At 33.7% G+C, this 21,566-nt stretch overlaps 1 protein-coding gene across 5 annotated transcripts in view; it reads left to right on the forward strand.

The window, feature by feature from the left end:
- Window positions 1–10,206, forward strand: part of LOC109840344 — a 14,555-nt gene extending 4,349 nt beyond the window's left edge. For 4 of the 5 annotated variants that reach the window (XM_020408948.1, XM_020408947.1, XM_020408949.1 and 1 more), the window contains 10 exons: window positions 1,148–1,276; window positions 1,392–1,490; window positions 1,585–1,642; window positions 1,724–1,799; window positions 1,921–2,047; window positions 4,551–4,708; window positions 6,868–6,940; window positions 7,042–7,236; window positions 7,515–7,608; window positions 9,173–10,206. In XM_020408948.1, coding sequence (XP_020264537.1) covers window positions 1,148–1,276; window positions 1,392–1,490; window positions 1,585–1,642; window positions 1,724–1,799; window positions 1,921–2,047; window positions 4,551–4,708; window positions 6,868–6,940; window positions 7,042–7,236; window positions 7,515–7,608; window positions 9,173–9,960 — 1,797 coding nt within the window. In that variant the 3' untranslated portion in view covers window positions 9,961–10,206. The remainder of the gene's footprint in view (window positions 1–1,147; window positions 1,277–1,391; window positions 1,491–1,584; window positions 1,643–1,723; window positions 1,800–1,920; window positions 2,048–4,550; window positions 4,709–6,867; window positions 6,941–7,041; window positions 7,237–7,514; window positions 7,609–9,172) is intronic. The other variant, XM_020408950.1, reaches the window with a different exon arrangement.

Raw genomic sequence — 21,566 nt, forward strand, 5'->3', positions numbered from 1 at the left:
CCCCGCCTCCCCCGCCCCCGCCCCTACCCCTTCCCTCTCTCTTTCTATTTGTATGCATGCTTGTGCTGTGTGTTGCTTGTGTGTACATGTTGTGTTTTGTGTTTCTGTATTGTGCGTGCATTCACGCATGTTTGAGTGTTTGTTCTCGTGTGTGTTCATGTGCGTGTTCTAAATAAGATGACCCAATTACCCCTGTTTATAGAGGAAAATGTGAAGTTTATACTAGATTTAGAGTTTGTGTAATGCGACTATAAGATGTATGTGCTCTACCAGAACCTTATTATGCAGTTTTTTGACTAATTTTTCCCTTATATGTCGACCGATATTTTTCTTTCCACCAGTAGAATTGACAGTAATTGTCTCGGAATTCTGATAATCAATGGAAGTAAATAAGAGTGTTGCTTGCCATTGCCAAGCCCCCCCTTTCCCCTTGTGATGCATCCCTCATTAGAATTTCCAATATGGATGAGGCTTGTAAGTTAGACCTAAAGAAATGTCTGGTTAGGTGATAGTACATTTAATCTTGATGTATTTTTCCTTGGTGATCATTTAACTTTTTCTTAATGAAATTTATCGTATTTACCACATTTGTCAAAGCTTAGGGTTGCAAAGCAGAACATATGAGAATCTGAGTGTGCCTGAAAGTCATGCTGGTAATTTTCGAAAAGAATGGATTTTCTTGCTTGAATTCTTGGCTTGCAGATTATGCAATAGTGCATGCATTCTACACTATTAGAGGTCTTTGTCCTTTTTATCTAGGTTTTTTTTTCTGGTCTCAATAACCTTTTTCTGATCTTTATTCTTTCTTTTGCTTTATGGTGTGAACATGGGCATTGTATCATGCCCTCAATAGAAAGAGAAATATGAAGGTTTAATTCATCTAGGAGGAATGGACATTGTGTTAAGCGTTGGTACGAGAAAACTGATGTTTTAGTTCACCCAGGAGGTCCCCGACATTATGTATCATGTAAAGTTAAATGCATTGGTTATTGTTTGTTGCAGCAATATTTGTTAGGGAATATGTAGTTGAGTGCTTCCAAAATTCTATAAAATCACAAAAATTTGTGAAACAAAAAGAAGTTTCTTGGGCTAAAATTTTCAGCATGAAGTTTGGAACTTTTTTAACACTGTATACATGCCATGGCAGGGAAACCATGTTGCTCTATTGTCTTCCTTTGAAGAGATGGGACTCAAGTTACGCGTTGACATGCCGGAGCAAGTTATGGATGTCACAACTGTGTTCTTTCGCACCTCCACGCCAGCAACTGAAGCACTTGTAAGCATGCTTTCTGATCTAGTTCTGATCCTAATCTTTTCCCTCCCCTTTCAGACTATTATTCACATATTGTAACCAACATTTGAAAGTTAACCATTTGTATTCTTCCTTGAAGGAAAACATGAAATCTTTGACAGATCAAAGAGAAAAGAATTTGAAGGCCCTCCAAGAGAAGACGAATCTAAATAAGAAGGAAGTCCAACGCTTTAACCCTGTATGTACAAATTCTTCAAACTTCCTATGCTTTATGTTGTGTCATTTTCTTTCAGATTTGTTCAAGTTACAAATACACATAACTGTCTTTCCAGGTTGATGCATTCCCAGGTGATGCTGTAATTTTTATGAGGGTATTAAATCTCCTTCGAGGTTCGTTTTCCGTCTCTGTATTCCTTTAAATACGTAACATAGAGCCTATAGTTATGTTGGTACGATCCTTGCCTTTTTCAGGGCTTTCATCTATTATGAATGTTCGGATAGTGTACTTGGACATCATGCGGCCGTTTGCTGAATCTGCTCTACTAGGGTCTGTGTCTCCACCTGTTGATTATATTTGTTTAATATCACTGAGTTCATCTCATTGGTCTATCTTGATATAATACATTCTTACTTCTCCTAGACTTTTATTTGGATTTTGTTTATATTAGAAGCTTGAGTTCTGGGCCAGCTATGAACACACAATGGATTTATGATACACCAATTCACTCTGATGTGGAGGCAAAGTTGAGACAGCTCCTTGTTGAGATTGGAAATGAGAAAATTCTTGGAATACAGGTGGGTCGGAATTTTTTTTTATGATTGATTGCTTTGCTATGCCTTTTAACTCATGAAAACTGTTTTATATTATGAATTTCTGTGATGCTATTTCCATTATTTACTCATGATAAGTTTGATTTGTATACTGTCATACACAGTGCACTTAGTCTCCTATTGATTATACATCCTTCTCTATTTCTTACTGGTACCTCAGAATGTTGTGCCGAAGCAAGTCTCATATTTTTACTGTCAATATTAGGAAGTCAATTCCTACCTTCAACACGCTGAAGTATTAAAGAGACCATCTAATTGGCCATATTGTCATTTGGTTTTCTAATTACCTACAAGGAAGAAAGAGATCTAGCCCTGTCTATAAATCTAACCGTATTTTGACAAGTCATGCTGGTTAGACCCCCATTGTTCTCTGTAGTAGCCCAGCATGCAGCTGCTGGCTTTACTTATATATTGACCAGGGAGCATGGCCACAGATATGATGTCTGTAACATGGAACATTTCACTTAATTCTCAAACTTTCAAAGCATAAAGACAGCGTCAGATCAGGCCATGGTTATGATGTCTTCGTACCTGTTCTCTTACTTAGGCTTGGAACGTGTTGGGTTTAAGTCGCATTCAGTTCTGGTTACTATAAGCAACTTCAAGTATACCTATTGTTGTCTTCACTTATGTTCAGAGTCATCCATTCCTGTTCATTAAGGAGTCAAAGATCCCTCCCTCCCTCCCTCCCTTCCTCTGTGTGTGCGCGTGCGGTGCGTGCTTGTTTATGCATACTTTTTCCCATGCATCAACAACTAGTATTTTTCTATGCTGAAGTAACATGCTTTCTGCAACCAACTATGAAGACAGAGGAAGTTTTGATGGCCCTTGCTCTTTTATGCTACACTGATTTGGACCTTGAATATGATGAATGATGCAGATCATCTATGAGATGATCCATTATGTATTTCTCATAGAAGTTCTCACAAATGAATTCCTAATTAAAACTTTCATATGCATATGTCCATGTAAGTTTGTGTATGTCTGCATAAGAATGCACCAAAACTGACCCAATTAGGAAGTCCCGAACCTGAAGAACCTAGTGGAAATAATCTAAATAAGGAGGTCTGAAACAGAAACTAAGTTTTCAGATAGGAAGGAAATGTCTTAGTTTAAGTCTTTTAAGGTGTATAACTCCAGTTTAGTGGTTCCACCTGATTAGAGTCCATCTGTTGTCTTCCATGTGTAAAACCATTTCTTTTGTCTTCTACATGAGGCGGCTTTGGATTTTCTCGCATAACCAATTATTAGCCTGCGAATAATGATCTATTGCTATCTTAGTTAATATGACAGGTTGCTTGTTAGTGCCTCACAGAGCAAATAAACTATCTAAGCTTGTCTTGTCATTTCACAAACTTGAACTTTTCACCTCTTTGGTAAATCACTATTCCTTTGATTATAAATAGTTCTTGATCGCTTTTTATGTTAACTATTGTTCTTTAAAAGATGTTATGTTAATTTATCTGAAGTGAACTAAATTAGTTTAAATGAGTTCTGTTGCTACTTAAAGCAAAAGCAAGGAACTGCAGTCGTGATTTTTGGTCAAGTAACAAGGGAGAACTCAGCAGGTGAAAACCTGAATGGATCCAGTTTATTCTGGTATTGTTCTGCATGAAACCCCTATATTAACATGTAACAAAGCAACAGATTACTTGTCAGTTACTTCAAAAATATTTACTTTTTAGCCTGGCTTTCAACACGGCATCATAAAGAATTTACATCAATGTATTTTCTAGAGCTGGCCAGCATATTAAGTACTTGACAAAGGATAGTCAAATGAAGTTGAGTTTTAATGATTAGATGAAGAATCCAAGTACATAAATCTAAGTTAGCTTATATGTTGTAGTAAGCCTAAGGAAGAGAAAAGCATTGCTATGTAACATAACATCAAGTACTCTACTATCCCGAAGATTCTAATTTGATGATTTCATTCTCAATTATATGATATACATGCTACTGAAAAAGATTCAAATAAAGCAGTCTTTTGTGATTTTAGTTATTTAACTCGATTAGGGTGACAATAAATATGAAATATGAAAGTACAGGAATGCTTTGTAATATTCAATTAGTAAGCATATAATAATCTTAAGATGTTGATATCTACATTGTGTGGCCATTGAGCTATATATACATAACATTTTCATTAGATTCTGTCTATCAAGAATTTGAGGGGTATTTTCTAAGCTTAAGAAGTACCGGACAAGCAGGCTACCCATTTTGATTCCTTGTCTAGTAGATAATAAATGGTTCACCACATTAAAGTTTGTAAATGTAAAAGAGCAACTCATTATGTCGTCAACTAAGGGCTATTTTATATACATTAATTTCTAAGACAATATTAACAAGTAAATGCTCTAAAGTGACAAAGATGCTCCAGGAAGTGTCGGGTAAATTAGTAGATATAAAAAGTACAGTTGGATGCTTTACATGACTCACATATGGTTCATATGGTTTTTCCTTCCATTAGGTGTGCGCGTACAAAGATGGGCATGTCATTATAGATACTTCTGCTGGCGTTCTAGGGAGATATGATCCTCGGCCTGTCCAACCTGATACTTTATTCCCAGTTTTTTCAGTAACTAAAGGGGTTACTGCAGGAATGGTACATTGGCTCGTTGATAAGGGGTAAGGTACTGCAATATATATTTCCATTATTTAACAACTTGATATCACCAAGATGATAAATCTGCGTTGTTGTTGTTGTTGTCGTTGTCCACACTTTATTCAGGCACATCTTTGTGCATGTATTTGGATATCTTCAGTTTTGTTTACATTTGCTTTTGTTATTTTATTCAATATATTACCTGCCGGAGTAGGTGTTCTGGAGAATTACACTATGGGCAATGACATAATGGTATGTAGGGGGGCTCAGATGGTCCCAACTGTCAATCTAATTAAAAAAAAAGAACAACCCTCATAGATAAATAATCTTTGCATAGTCCTGTCATTCTGTTTGGGGATCATTTGTGAACTCTATGAGGTTAGCATGGTTATGCACAACAGCTATGTCAGGTCACCATCATTTTTGTGAGTGTATGTACATATTGCAATTGTAGTATTTTCAGGATTCTGTTTGATTAGATCTTAATCCTGTTCGATTAGATATTAATGTGGAGTTAACACTCTGTAAGAGTGCTTTCATGGCTATATATATAAGTATAGCTTTATACAATCACCGCATCTCTCCTCTCCACAGCTTTATAGCATCACCACATCTTTCTTCTCTCCCTTTTCTTTTTTCAATTGCTCTGCTTGGTGTTTACCCTTTGTGGCTATCTCCTGCAATTTAAACCTCAAATTGGCAATTTAAAAATATATTGATTACCCCCAATTTTTACACTATATTACCAAGCAAATCATCTTTCAAGGCCTTTCCATGTCGCTCAAAGTCCAACATGAGATGAAATGTTGATTTCTCATTGGCCCGCAAACGAATACTTAAGGTTTTTTATAAATTGGTTAGCTGACAGGCTTTGAGCTTACATGCCTTCCCCTTTATTATAAGTTTTACAATTGAAATGAGTTTAACATGTAGTTGGATGCAACCATCAAGGTCACATACTAATTTTGAGTAATCCACTTACATCCCTTATTTGGCCTTGTAGGTATGCATTAAGTGCGTATAAACTATTAAACTACATCTAATAAATGTAGGACATAGTGAAGAACATGTATGCCTAGCTGACCCAGGTATATAAGTAGTTTGCTCACTGTTAGGGATGTTAGGAAACCAGATATGTTTTGACGTGGTGATGGGGATGTTAATAGAAAAGTGTGTGCCTTAGAGAACCAAATGGAGCAACCAAATACATGATATACCTAAGAGACTTCAGAAAAATGTTACTGTGCTAAGGATACAAGTAGCTCTCTCTTTTTATGATTTTAATACATTTAAATTGGTAATGATTATAAAAGGATGTGTTTATATTTGCAGGTATGATGTGGATGATAGGGATAGTTCTGAAGTAGAAGTCTGACAGTTTTCTTTTGGTTAAAAAAATACTAAATAGCAGCTTGAAGATGCGAGGTTTACTTTTGAAATGAAGGAATGAATGAGAACAATTGTGAATTAATGATCAATTATTTTCAAGAAATAGTATGTCTGTAAGAAAATAGTTTTAACTCATTTTTTTTCCTTGGCTTTTATCTGAGGAGTTGGTGGAAAACTTTGCATATATATATATATATATATATATATATATATATATATATATATAAAAAGGGATGATCTATATGATATTATTGATATACTGAAGGTAGTATGATGGAAGTTAAAATGTAATCTAGGAAAGAATAACATGATTGGGTTTTTATATCTGTATTTCTATTGCTATAGTTCATATGCATATGGTCTGTAAGAATACAGTTTTAAGCTTTTTTTTTCCTTGGCTTTTCTCTGAGGTAGTTGGTGAAAAGACTTAAAGAGGAGGAAAACTTGCAAATATTTTTTTTTATTGAAAGGGATAATCTTTATGATATACTGAAGGTAATATGATGGAAGTTAAGATGTAGTCTAGGGAAGAATAACATGCTTGGTTTTATATATCTGTATTTCTATTGCTATAGTTCATATGCATAATGTCTGGACACCTTGGGTGTATGGGATTGAGTCCCCATTCATAATACCGCAGGCATAATGTACATTGTATTTGGCCAACATAAGATGCAAAGTTTGCTTTCCATTAGCATAAATGAACTTTACGTTAGTTTCTTAACAAACATGATTACTGGCTCATATTGCCATAAAAGTTGAGCATATTTTATTGGGATGAATTTTCTTACAGGAAACTCAAGTTTCAGGAAACTATTGCTAATATTTGGCCTGAGTTTGGAACCAATGGGAAAGATGTCATAAAGGTATTAAAAACATGTCATATCATAACTCTATATATGGAACTGTATATCCTTCTTTAACTATCGAATACCATTTTTATCCCCATTTCCCCCTTCTTTCTTAGGTTCATCAAGTCCTTAATCATACATCCGGTCTGCAAAATGCAATGGGTGATCTTTTGAGGAGTGATCCCTTGGTAATATGTGACTGGGAAAAAGCTCTAAAGCACATTGCTACGTTAACTCCTGATACAGAACCGGGTTCCCAGCAACTATATCATTACTTATCTTTTGGTTGGCTTTGTGGTGGAGTTATAGAGGTAAGTTTGTTCCTTTAGCTGAATTGTAGCACCGACCAGGTTTTTCAACTGCCTGTAACTATTATATTATATTTCATTTGCTCTATATTGGCTCATTCAAAATAATACTTTGCTATGATTGCTTCAGTTGTTGTTGCATCTAATGTAATCTTCCCAAACTTCAAAAAAAAAAAAATTCAGACATTGCAAGAATAATTTTGAATTCCTAATTATATTTTTAGGATTCCTTATGTATCGTTGGTTGTTTTGGTATGCTGACACCTTTGTTCTTGAAACAGCATGCATCAGGAAAGAAATTTCAAGAAGTACTAGAAGAAGCTATAGTTCATCCTCTCAACATTGACGGAGAGCTATACATTGGCATTCCTCCAGGTGTGTACCACGGTCTTAGTATCTTTTTTAGTAACCCATGGTCTTAATATCATCTAATTACATAGCCAGATCAAACCAGGTAAGTATTTATGCGCATAGAGACATTATATATCGGTATTGCATAAGGTGGAAAAAGGCTATACGTAGTTGTATGATTCATAATATCTCTCAACCTTATAGCACAATGATATGTTAGCTTGACAAATCATCAGGGATTCAGTAACACTTAAAAACATGTCACACGACTGAAGGTGTCGCACGAAAAATGTAATACATCTGTTTGATCTGGTGTGTTTATTTATGAGCATGATGAGTAAAACTCTCACATTAGGTAAAGCTTGATAATTAATGAGGAATTATCGAACATTTCATGCTATATTATTATAAAACTAGTCTGGGCAAAAACATGTGCACCTTGATAGTTCTGGAGTTGACATGACCAGTCTACAACGACGGAGCCAGAGGGGGTGGGGGAGCACCAAAAAGAAAATAAAAAAGTCTTACATTGGCTGCCTATATATATGTGGGTGGGGCCCACATGAAATAGTTCTCATACCTTAGGTTTACAAAATAAAATAAGTTCTCATGCTTTGCGGTTGAGTAGTTAGAAGTCAAAGGAAACGAACAAAAGTATGATTTGGGATCATGTACAAAACCAATATTGTTTTATTTATTTAAATGTTGATATTTGGCTGAGTCCCAAAAGAAACAAACAAAAATAATACCCGGTTGGAAAATTAACAGGCCAGGAGAGACTGAAGACAAGAAATTTTTTCTGTTAGATAATACTTTGGAATTAGCACATTGTGGTTCTAAGTCCTAGTCTCTTCTTTGTATTTAGCTTTTTGATTCTAAAATACTTAAAAGAATATCTAATACATAGTCTATTATATTACAATATTTAATAAAGATTACCTAATTTTGTTCACAATTTTTTTCAATAGATTCTAATTCAGTTTCAATTAATGTGAGAAAATTTTATAATTAGTGTCACTATTATTTATACTTTGTCATAGGGCAGGGATAAATTCTTGATAAGAAAATCAAAATCAAATCAAAATTCGAGCATCAGAGATCAAAAGGTTGCTTAATCTCTACCAAATTGTCCAAGAACTTCCATGAGTTTTGAACCTTTATTTAACAGAGGAGTATATGATATTTGATTGTGGTTCTGAAGTTTGAGTGCTTATTCTTCTCTCAAGAAAAATAATAATAATTATCAGATACGATTATTGATATAATTGTTTTAGTCTTCTTTTAAGAGAATAATCAAAAGTGCCCCCTGAGCTCCAATTCCTGACTACGCCACTGCCGGTCTATGCCACCTACTGATTTGATAAATAAAAATGCACACAACATGTAGAAACTCTCTGAACGTCCAATTGGCCAGGCAAGATTGTCTGAGAGGAGATAAGTGACTGTGCAAGCTGAATTAATGCCCATGTAGTTGCTAATTTTAACTACTGTCCTACAACTGCTATCATTCTCGGTTGATTATTAATTACTATGCAATGATTATTAATTTATTATACACTGTAGCGCTAAATTCCGGATATTTCATCAGGTGTGGAAACTCGTCTGGCAACACTCACAATTGACATTTCTGAACTCGACAAATTCATGGAAATGAACTCAAGGCCTGACTTACCCGACAGCCTCAAGCAAGGAGACATACTACAAATGGCCACCAGCCTCCCTGTCCTCTTCAACACCCTCAACATCCGCAGAGCCATAATTCCCGCTGCCAACGGACACTTGACAGCCCGTGCACTTGCACGCTACTATGCTGCTCTCGCCAATGGAGGCATTATTCCTCCTCCACACTCCAATCTCTCCAAACCTCCTCTCGGTAGCCACACCCACATACCCAAGCTCCCTCCTCTTAAACCCCAGAAAAAGAAAAGAGGTACTAAGAGTTCGATGAAAGCAAACCCTAGTGACCCTAGTTACAGTCTTGTTGAAATTCGTACTGAAGATGCCAACGGCGGTACTGGTGGTAATAAGGCGAGAAGGATGTTCAATAACCCAAAGATACGTGATGCATTCATGGGGGTAGGTGATTATAGTACTTTGACACTTCAGGATGGGTACTTCGGGTTAGGGTTTAGGAGATTCAGGTCGGACAATGATAAGCTTACGAGCTTTGGACATTCAGGAGTCGGTGGTTCTACTGGATTTTGTGATGTAGAGCATGATTTTTCGCTTGCGGTAACTGTGAATAAAATGTCAATGGGTAATGTTGCAAGGAGAATAGTTCAGTTGGTTTGTTCTGAGCTGAATGTGCCAGTGCCTGATGAGTTCTCAGAGGCTGGACGGAAAGGGCCAGATATGCAGTTGTATAGAGGGAGCTGACCTCAGTGGAGCTTGAGAAAGGTGCATTTACAAACCTCAGCGCAGGACGGAAACGGTGTACAACCACAGAAATTTAAGTTACTATAACATGTTAAAACGAATTTTTGGGCTCTTGAATTTTACATTTTTCTCCGGAAAATATATTCTTAAATGTTGTATGATATTTTTTTTAATGGTATATAAGGAGAATCTTTATCTTTCTCGTTTATAAGTTACCGCATTGTATAAACTTTACATGTTACAGGATATGTTATCTGTTCTAATTTCTGGAGAATGTGGTACATTTGCTTGGTCTAGATTTAGATTTCCAGTAGCGTCCATTTTATCCAATTTTACAATATTTTGGGTGGAAGGCAAAACATGAGAAATGAGGACTTCTGGTAGATCCTTTGACCTCCCCAGAAAAGTTAGTGATTTCAAATTAAATAAAAATAAAAATTATGAATTAACTTGCTAAAATGATCAAAATAGATTAATTAGAGTTAGTTTTATATCCCTCATTTATTTTTACTAGTTCTTATGCAGGTGCAATGCACGTAGTTAAATATTAAAATATTTTACTTTTTATTTATTTCATTACTATAAATAAGTCAGATTCATTTTGAGTTCAAATGTGTAAAATTAGATTATTAGATTTGCTATAAATTTTATTTAAACATTATTAAAAAATTGATGTAATGGATTTTTGTGTTAAACTGGGATTAGTATACTTAACTGTGACATCTTAATTGATTCTCTAGGAAAATGATATCAATTGATATAATAATATCTTCAAGTAAAATAGTAAAAGAAAATAAGTTAAATTGATACTACATGTCATATTCCAACCTCTACTAATTCCAAGCTATAATATGGAGTCAAACGTGAATAACAATTTTATTATGAACTATAGTTATAACAATAAAGAAACCACATTTCTTATTGCATTGAAAATAGAATTGCACAACACATTTGAACATTATAAGCTCATGTTTTATAATAAACAATCAAGGCAACAAAAAAAGAAGTACAACAAACACACACGTGTGTGTGTGTATAGAGAGAGTGTGAGAAATATGGGTATGCTTGGTACCAAGCACAAATTTTGTGCTTGATAGTAAGGTAACACAATCCCCTTCACTCATTCAAACGGGGGACCACATTCACATTGGTTGAGGAGTGCATGGGGATATGCAACCATTTGAATGAGTGGAGGGAATTATGTGTTAGACCCTAGAGGGGGGTTGATTAGGGTCTTATGCTAATCTAATCCCGATTAAATACCAATTAAAATTAAGTTAATCAATTTGATCTTGCAAGAATGATATAAGATGGATATGAACAAGAAAGATAAGAAAAAGCACAAATGAAATATACGCTAAGCAAACACAAACACAAGATATGTTTACGAGGTTCGGTCCCCACGACCTACGTCCCCGCTCCTCACCTTGAGGAGATCTCCACTATCACAATCCAGTTTGGAAGCCGGAACTTCTACACACTCGGTTTACAAGTTCACCGAAAACTCTCACACACCAAACACTATGCAATCACACTTTACACACTAAGTGTAGGAACCTAGCCCGTGTCCTCCTCCTCAAGTGCTCGGATGCAACCTCTCCCTAGGTTCGCCAACCGATGCTACTCCTATTGGATTCGACCCCGTCTCTCGCCTCACACTTCTCTCGGTGTACAAGTGTATTACAAGTGATACTCACAAAAGAAGATTAAATACAATGATTTGTTCTCAAATAACAAGTGAGAACACAATGAAGCTTACACTCACTAAATCACACCCCACAACTCACACTATATAGTATGAAAATATTAAGCCCAATATTATGTGTGTGATAACAGTGAATGAAAAATAATACAACTCAATAAATATAGCTAATGAAATAAAAATGAAATAGTAAGCTATATAAAAGTTTAGAAAACTTCTCAAACAAGAAGAACAGTAGACGATAATCCCAATAGGATTTGAAAGCTACTTCTTGTTGTAGGAAAACTTCTCTTGAAACAGACTGATGAAATCAGTTTAAACAGCTCTTTTAAACACACTTAATATTTTGTTAAATACAAAACTTAGATAGGTAAAAGAGAGCAGCAATGAGGTATTTATACCCTCTCAAATATCAGCCAAAAACCAACTTGAAAAGACTAAAAAGCCCCCAGAGAGCCGTTGTGAAAATAGCCGTTAAAAACTAATGATTACGGCGGTCGCCCGCGAGGCACAAAAATCCTGAGTATAGGGTTTTAAGGCTGGCGGTCGACCGCGAAACTCTCTGGTTGGATCACGGTCGACCGTCACGATCGACCGCGGGCATATAAAATCCATGCTAAGAAAATTGAACATGGCGGTCGACCGCAAACTGACACAGTCTGAAAAACCTGTTTTTGGCCAGTTTTGAAAAAACTTTAAAAATAGCAAATCAATTTTAAAAATAATAAAACTTTGGGAAAAGTTTCTAAATGATAAAATAAACATGTTAGAAAAGGATTTTTTGGAAAAATAATTTTCGTTTGCAAAAACACACTGTTTTTGAAAAGTGTTCGTAAAACCTGTATTTTACGAATATGAAAATTTTGATATGACTCATAAACATGTAAATATATCTCATGCATATATTATGTGTATATAATAAAGTATGAATGAGCTATAAACATAAGATAAAAGATATTGTAACGACATTTGATGAAAAATCATTTATGTGATAGAAAACGTCAAAAATCGTGTTAAGTGTACATATATTGAGCTTACATATAAACATACAATATATATAAGAAAACTACTTCTATACCTAGGTAACTCCACACATAAGAACTTGAATCTTTAACGCTTGATTGTTGTGTGTTGAAATACCTGTAAAGAGAAACATAAACACAAAACTAGAGAATATATTAGCGATAAATTGTTTGACAAATCATCATCAAAACTATAGGGTCAACAATCTAAAGAGCATATATAGAAGCTAATCAATAATCATTTATACACAGCCATACACATTTAGAATCCAAAGAACGCATCATTAGCAACATATTATCACAAAACAAAGCATGAAAATTGTTTTCACCATACATAGTTCATAGAAAAGATAAACTAACACAATAGATCACAAATCATCACTTAAACACACAAAAAAACTACATAGTTTTCCACAAACATAGTTTGTTCCACAATACTACAAACCATACACAAATGTTTCACAAAGACACATAGTTTTCCACACAAACATAGAGTTATTACAACTCAAAATAAAACATAAGTATCAACTCAAAATAGACATAAACATCACCAAAAGCATAGAATCCAACAAACTCCAATAAGCAACAAAGTCAATCACCATCATCATCATCAGAAGCATGGCCAGAGCCAGATCCTGAACCAGAGCCAGATGCAGATCCCTCAGCAGAGCCCTCCTCAGAGTCAGAACTGGAAGATGGATCCGGAATCCCTAGAGACTGATGCTGATAACTAAGAATAGTCCTAACATCCCTCTGAATAGTTGAGACCTGAGTCTCAAGGCGATCCAAACGGGCACATATATCAGAAGTGGAAGAGGAAGCTCTAGATTGAGAACGGGAAGATGATGGAACAGTGGGAGCAGATAAAGAGTCTGATTGTTGCATACTAGAGAGAGAGACTCTATCAAAAAAGTCCTTCTTGGGTTCAACTTTGGGTTCATGTGTGAGATCAACACCGAAGTGTTGAAGGATAAGGGTGATGAATGAGCCAAAGGGTAGAAATTTGAAATGTTTAGATGCCATGTTTTTGAGAAAAACGTTTGCCCAATCTACTTTTATTTTGGCAAAAATAGCATATACAACATTGATCTTGTCAGGAGCAAAGTGATCAAAACTACCAGTTTTAGGAATCAGATTTTGAGCAATAATTCTAGCAATAAGTTTGGCATTGGGATTAAGAGAATTATTGTTCATCGGAGAAGTGCAACCAGGTTTAAACAAGAGGTTGTTCACAGCTGGATCATCATGTTCAATAGACATAAGCTCAACATCACATGTCGGGATTTTAAGAATCCCCGCAAGTTCGTTGGCAGAAAAAGAAATGACAACATTTTTAACAGATGTACTAATGGTCTGAAGACCATCAGCAGAGGATGACACAGATAAGTTGGCATAAAACAGATAAACCAGAAAAGGATAATACGGAACTTTACGTTCCACATCTAACAGCCTAGCCAACCCAACATTATGAAAAATCGTATGAGTGTCATACATGGCTAATTGATCAAATTTGATATATCTAGTAAGTAGGATTTTTAACTTACAAAGCTCCCTATATTTCTTAACTAGGGGTTTGAAAAGTAAAAAATCCTCATAATGGGAGGCAGCAGAAGATGATGAGTGGCCAATGTCAGGTCTAGATCTCTTCTTAGGGGGCATGGTGACAGAATGATCAACTAGGGTTTTGAAAAGATATGAAATGAGACAGAATTTGAATTAAAAACCCTAGATTAGACAAAAAAAACCCTAAGAGAGAATGGACACAAGAGAGAGATGAGAGATTACCCAAATTGAGATGAAAATATCCGCGGTCGAACGAAGAATTCCAGCGGGCGACCGTGAAGAGGAAAACGATGAAATTTGGGGAAAATTTCGAATGAGGGAAGTTGAAGAGAATCGGATCTTTAGAGAGGAAGAAGGAGCGGCCCAAATTAGATCAAATCAAAACCAATGGTGGTGAAGAAGCGGGTTTAAAGAATTTAAACCAAATGAACCAAAACCCGATAACAAAAAGTGCAGAAAACCAAAAAACTCTCTTGCGGTCGACCGTGGCGGTCGACCGTAACAAACTCCAGAAACTTTGACGGTCGATCGTGGCGGTCGACCGCGAGAAGAAAAAATGCATAGATAGTTTTTAAAATCTGGAATTTGAGGAAAATTTAATTTGATCCTTAATAAAATTGTTTTATAAGATGTATAAATACATATAAAGTTTTTATGTTATTAAAACAAAAAAAATATTTTATTTTAACTTAATAAGAGATAAAATTTATCATTTAAACTCAAAACCAAATTATTCAAGAAACAAAGCGAACAAAAAAAAAACAAAAAAAACAAAAAAAATGATATAAAAATTATTTTGATACCCAAATCATTTTGGTACCACTAAAATTTGGGACATGACCCCTATCATTTAAATCCAAGGCCCTAGGGTTATGAACCCGCTTGGGCGTATTTTGTGCACCGATACGATCAAAGCAAAAATTGTAAACATGACCCGTACGATTGTAATTTGTGCAATGTAGAGGTTTGAATGGTTTACGTTGACCGAAATGAAATGCACGTGGTTCATTTGCAAAAATAGATTTTTCTTTGTAATTATTTTGCAAACGAGAATTTCTTTTCAAATCGAAACAAAACATGACCAAATAACCAAAACGACCATAATAATCACATTTATACACATGAGCATGTTTATGATCTACACTATGTGTGTGTACATGTGTATATGATGAAGAAGCTTGATGGGATGCACAATCATGAATAGGCTTGTCAATTTTTGGTGCATTATGACAAAATTGAGCTAAATGGCCTTTAAGACCGCAAATAGAACATTTGTGAATTTTATCATACATATGTGCATAGAGAATAGGTTTCTTGGAAGAATTAACATTAAACTTTGCACATAAGTCCATAAGCTTTTTATTATTAGCAATACAAGTGTTTAGTGTTGAATCTAAGGTAGATATACATTTTCTCATTTGATTCAACTCATCATTGTGCATACAAGCATTGCTACTAGAAGTAGGATAAACAAGATTACTCATCATAGATTTCAACTTATCTACTTCTAACATAGCATCACGTTTTTCATGAAGCAAACTAGCATTTTCAATTCTCAAATTTTATATTTTCATTTGCAATAAAATTAAACTTAGTAGCTAGTGTTTCATGAGTGGATTTCATATTAACATACTTACTCTTTACATCAATATAGCAATTGTGTAATTTTTCAAACTCAAGAGCAAGTTCATCAAAAGTAATAATATCATCGTTATCGCATACCTCACTAGGGTTATCACCTAGTGGAATTGTACATGGAGATGAGGCTTCTTTAGAACTCAAAGCGGGATTTTCCAACGCTTGTTGAATAGCCTCCAATTTCCCTTCATGTGCTTCAATACATTTCCATAAGGCCTAAGCACTATCAAAATTAGCAAATTTGTTAGAATATGAAGAGTGAAAAGCATTAATCAAATATTCTAACAAAAGCTTGTTCATATTAAACAATCTTTTATCATTCTCACACCATTTGGATTTTTCCGAAATAGGAACAACATAGCCATCCTCAATAATTTCCCACAAATCAAATTATTTAGATTGAACAAATAGTTTGAATCTAACACGCCATTGAGCATAGGGAAAAATATCCAAACGAGGAGCAATATTAATAGCATATCCTAAACTAGATGAATCATACATATCCATAAAGATAATATGCAAGAAGCAAAATACAATCAAAATTAGATTAGCACAAATACGATAACTTGGATCTTTAACTCAAGACGATTAGACCTTAAATCAAAGAGCACCAAGTTCTGATACCAATTGTTAGACCCTAGAGGAGGGTGATTAGGGTCTTATGCTAATCTAATCCTGATTAAATACCAATTAAAATTAAGTTAATCAATTTGATCTTGCAAGAATGATATAAGATGGATATGAACAAGAAAGATAAGAAAAAACACAATGAAATATACGCTAAGCAAACACAAACACAAGATATGTTTACGAGGTTCGGTCCCCACGACCTACATCCCCGCTCCTCACCTCGAGGAGATCTCCACTATCATAATCCGGTTTGGAAGCCGGAACTTCTACATACTCGGTTTACAAGTTCACTGAAAACTCTCACACACCAAACACTATATAATCACACTTTACACACTAAGTGTAGGAACCTAGCCCGTGTCCTCCTCCTTAAGTGCTCGGATGCAACCTCTCCCTAGGTTCGCCAACCGACGCTACTCCTATTGGATTTGACCCCGTCTCTCGCCTCATACTTCTCTCGGTGTACACGTGTATTACAAGTGATACTCACAAAAGAAGAGTAAATACAATGGTTTGTTCTCAAATAACAAGTGAGAACACAATGAAGCTTACACTCACTAAATCACACCCCACAACCCACACTATATAGTATAAAAATATTAAGCTCAATATTGTGTGTGTGATAACAGTGAACGAAAAATAATACAACTCAATAAATATAGCTAATGAAATGAAAATGAAATAGTAAGCTATATAAGAGTTTAGAAAACTTCTCAAACAAGAAGAACAGTAGATGATGATCCCAATAGGATTTGAAAGCTACTTCTTGTTGTAGGAAAACTTCTCTTGAAACAGACCAATGAAATCAGTTTAAACAGCTCTTTTAAACACACTTAATATTTTGTTAAACACAAAACTTAGATAGGTAAAAGAAAGCAGCAATGAGGTATTTATACCCTCTCAAATATCAGCCAAAAACCAACTTGAAAAGACTAAAAAGCCCCCAGATAGCCGTTGTGAAAATAGCCATTAAAAACCAATGATTAAATCGGCGGTTGACCGTGGAAATCTCGCGGTCGACCGCGAGGCACAAAAATCCTGAGTATAGGGTTTTAAGGCTGGCGGTCGACCGCGAAACTCTCTGGTTGGATCACGGTCGACCGTCACGATCGACCGCGGGCATATAAAATCCATGCTAAGAAAATTGAACATGGCGGTCGACCGCAAACTGACACAGTCTGAAAAACCTGTTTTTGGCCAGTTTTGAAAAAACTTTAAAAATAGCAAATCAATTTTAAAAATAATAAAACTTTGGGGAAAGTTTCTAAATGACAAAATAAACATGTTAGAAAAGGAATTTTTGGAAAAATAATTTTTGTTTGCAAAAACACACTGTTTTTGAAAAGTGTTCGTAAAACCTGTATTTTACGAATATGAAAATTTTGATATGACTCATAAACATGTAAATATATCTCATGCATATATTATGTGTATATAATAAAGTATGAATGAGCTCTAAACATAAGATAAAAGATATTGTAATGACATTTGATGAAAAATCATTTATGTGATAGAAAACGTCAAAAATCGTGTTAAGTGTACATATATTGAGCTTACATATAAACATACAATATATATAAGAAAACTACTTCTATACCTAGGTAACTCCACACATAAGAACTTGAATCTTTAACGCTTGATTGTTGTGTGTTGAAATACCTGTAAAGAGAAACATAAACACAAAACTAGAGAATATATTAGCGATAAATTGTTTGACAAATCATCATCAAAACTATAGGGTATATATATATATATATACTTGGTACCAAGCACAAATTTTGTGCTTGGTAGTGAGGTGACACAATCCCTCCACTCATTCAAATGGGGGACCACATTCACATGAGTTGAGGAGTGCATGGAGGGGATTATGCCACCTCACTACCAAGTACAACTTTTTGTACTTGGTACCAAGCATACCCATTTTTTTCATATATATATGTGTGCGTGTGTGGGCGCGCGCACGTCTATATTTATATATACATATATACATACATACATATGTGTGTGTGTTTGTGTGTGAGATATGAGACTACATTATTTGATAGACTTAAAAAATAAAAAGACAAGATCTAAAGATTAATGGTAACTATAGTATAGTATAATTTTATATAATAAAAGCAATCACATAAGCATACAAAAATACTAAAAATTTTGCATGAAAATTCCTAATTTTACTCAAATTTTGCATGAAAATTCCTAATTTTACTCAAAAATTAAATTATAATATAAAATGTACGAAAAATATTATCATTGGAGTTGGATTTATTGTGCTACTATATTTCCTTCGCCTCGTTCATTTTTTGTCTTCTCATCTAAGTTCACCAGGAATTTGAATGTCTTTTCGATGTTAACTAAAATATTTTTGAGCAAAAAAAAATTCAAACTTCGTCACTTGTCGTTTACACAAAAAAGTTTAAAGTTTTGCTCTCAAAAAAATATTAATTGATCTATCGCAGAATTTAAGCATAAACGTACTTCTTACACACACACACACACGGGCTTTTAGAAGAAGATAAATTAATAATCATTAAAAAAATGAACTTTTCTCTATGTGTGTAGCTTATGATATATTTACATTATGCATATATAAGATCTACACAACTCATTTGCATAAACACCAAGATGTGGCTAGCATGTTCCGCAAAATTACCCATCGATGGATTTTATCTCACGAGAATAATTCAAAAATTTTAAACGATCTAATTTAATCTAATAAGAAGAAAATAACACTGACATATACCTGTTGAAGAGGATGAAAGTGCTGTGAAAATTAAAAATTGTAGCAATTCCTTGAACTAAAAAAAGATCAAACATATAATATAATTAATTGCTTTATAATAATCTAATGTAATAAGAAGAAAGTAGATGAAAGTGCTATGAAAATTATTAATATTTCTTGATATGAAAAAAAGATCAAACATACAATATAATTAATTGCTTTAAAATAATCTAATCCAATCTAATAAGAAGGAAATAACAAAGTCGACATACCTGTTGAAGGAGATGAAAGTGCTACGAAAATTATTGTAATTTCTTGGCTTATATATATTGATATGTGATGTATGTGAGAGGATAACAATGGTGTATAGAGTTTTATTTAAATAATAACAATATAATTAAACTTTGAAAGTAATTACTCCATAAAGAGGATTGGCTAATGACTTTTTTCCTTGCCGTGAGAAGATTTGGTCTTTGAAAACTTTTTATGTAGGGCTTTTATTCAAATGGGCTGGGCCGAGCTATTGAGTTTGCTCTTTTATGTAGACCCTCTTTTATGTAGACCAACTTACATGGTTTCTCCAACCTTTAGATTGTGAACATTGTTTTGTACACTTATTTTTATACTATGTATATGCAGTAAGAATTCATCAATTTATAAACTTAATCTTACTTAATATATTAGTATATAAATCCTAAGGATATTTTTGTCTACTAAAAGTTTTTTCCGAACTCGTGCTTTTAAAAGAAGTATGATATGTAGAGAGAAATTGGCGGTACTCTTAAATGCATAAACAATTGACATGTGTCAAGTGGAAAAATAGGCAAGTAAACACGTCTTATCGGAAGGTGGCACATGGACATCTAGTCTTATATTCATCTAAGAATCCTCATCAAATTAAATATATCCATAAATTCTAATTATAATCAAATATTTAGCAATCATAATCAAATCATAACTACCGATATATAAAATTACATCTAATATCATATTTTTAATTCTCTTTTCTTTTACTTAGAAGAGATTAGTGGTTTAATATTAGCCTTACATCTAAAAAAACTTACAATGTGTCCGTTCCTAATTTTTTAAAGACTAAATTTTACCAAATCTCCACCAAGTTTGGGTGTTTTATTACTAAGCCCCTATAATTTTTTAAATTCATTAAATATGCAAGTAACAATCCTTTCTTTAATAATTATAAAAAAAGACTGATATTCTATCATTAGTCTTACTTATCAAAAGATTGTCATGGGCCCTTCTTAAATTTTTTAAAACTTAAATTTCACTAAACCTTCAACAAGTTTACTCGCTTGGTACTAAGCCTCAAAACTTTTTGAAATCCTAGATAAGTTTGTAAATCTCAAAAAACCTCTAAAATTTTTAGATGTTTTGCAGTTAACCCACATAACAATGTTACCCCATAATTATGCTTTGATGAACAAATTTCTCATAGCCAAGTATACTACTCAAATCATACCTATTTGCATATTAACCCATAAAATTACAAAAAAAAACATTGAAAATATAAAAGTTACAAATAACCCAATTAAATATGAAATAACAAATGACCTGTTGAAAAATATGAAAATTACAAACAACCTCTTTAAATTCCAGATATTGTAGACAACTCCATGAAAATTTAATCTGAAAATTACAAACAAATTCTTAAAAAATATAAAAATTACAAAAAACACCCTTAAAATTCTAAAAACTAAACAACTTCGTGAAAAGTTAAAATTGCAAAAAACCCTCTTAAAAATCTAAAAATTGCATGCAGACCCTAAAATTTCAAAATCATAAAAAACTATCCGCAATGTTTGAATATTATAAATAACTCCTTTTACAAATAACCGTTATTGGGGGTTTTTTGCCAAAAGCTATTAGAGTTTAAGTGACAAAAAATGAAAAAATAGTACAATTCAATTTTGAGATCTATGATAAGCATAACCAAAAAAGAAACTCATATAGAACAAAGAAATCACATATACAAACCTAAAAATCACATCCACGCATGTGAGCACATGCATAATGCTTATTATAGATGATAATAAATTGATTCAAATAAGATTAATTTACTAATCCTATTAATACACTTCTCATTAAAGGGTAGAAATGCATGGTTCATGACAACTTAAAATAAACAATTATGAATATATATATATATATATATATAATATATATATATATATATATATATATATATATATATATATATATATATATATAATATATATATATATTATATTATATATATATATATATATATATATATATATATATATATATATATTATATATATATATATATAAGAAAATCTATTAGTATTATTTAA

This window comes from Asparagus officinalis, chromosome 5 (assembly GCF_001876935.1).
Source record: "Asparagus officinalis chromosome 5, Aspof.V1, whole genome shotgun sequence".
In the NCBI taxonomy this organism is placed as follows: domain Eukaryota; kingdom Viridiplantae; phylum Streptophyta; class Magnoliopsida; order Asparagales; family Asparagaceae; genus Asparagus; species Asparagus officinalis.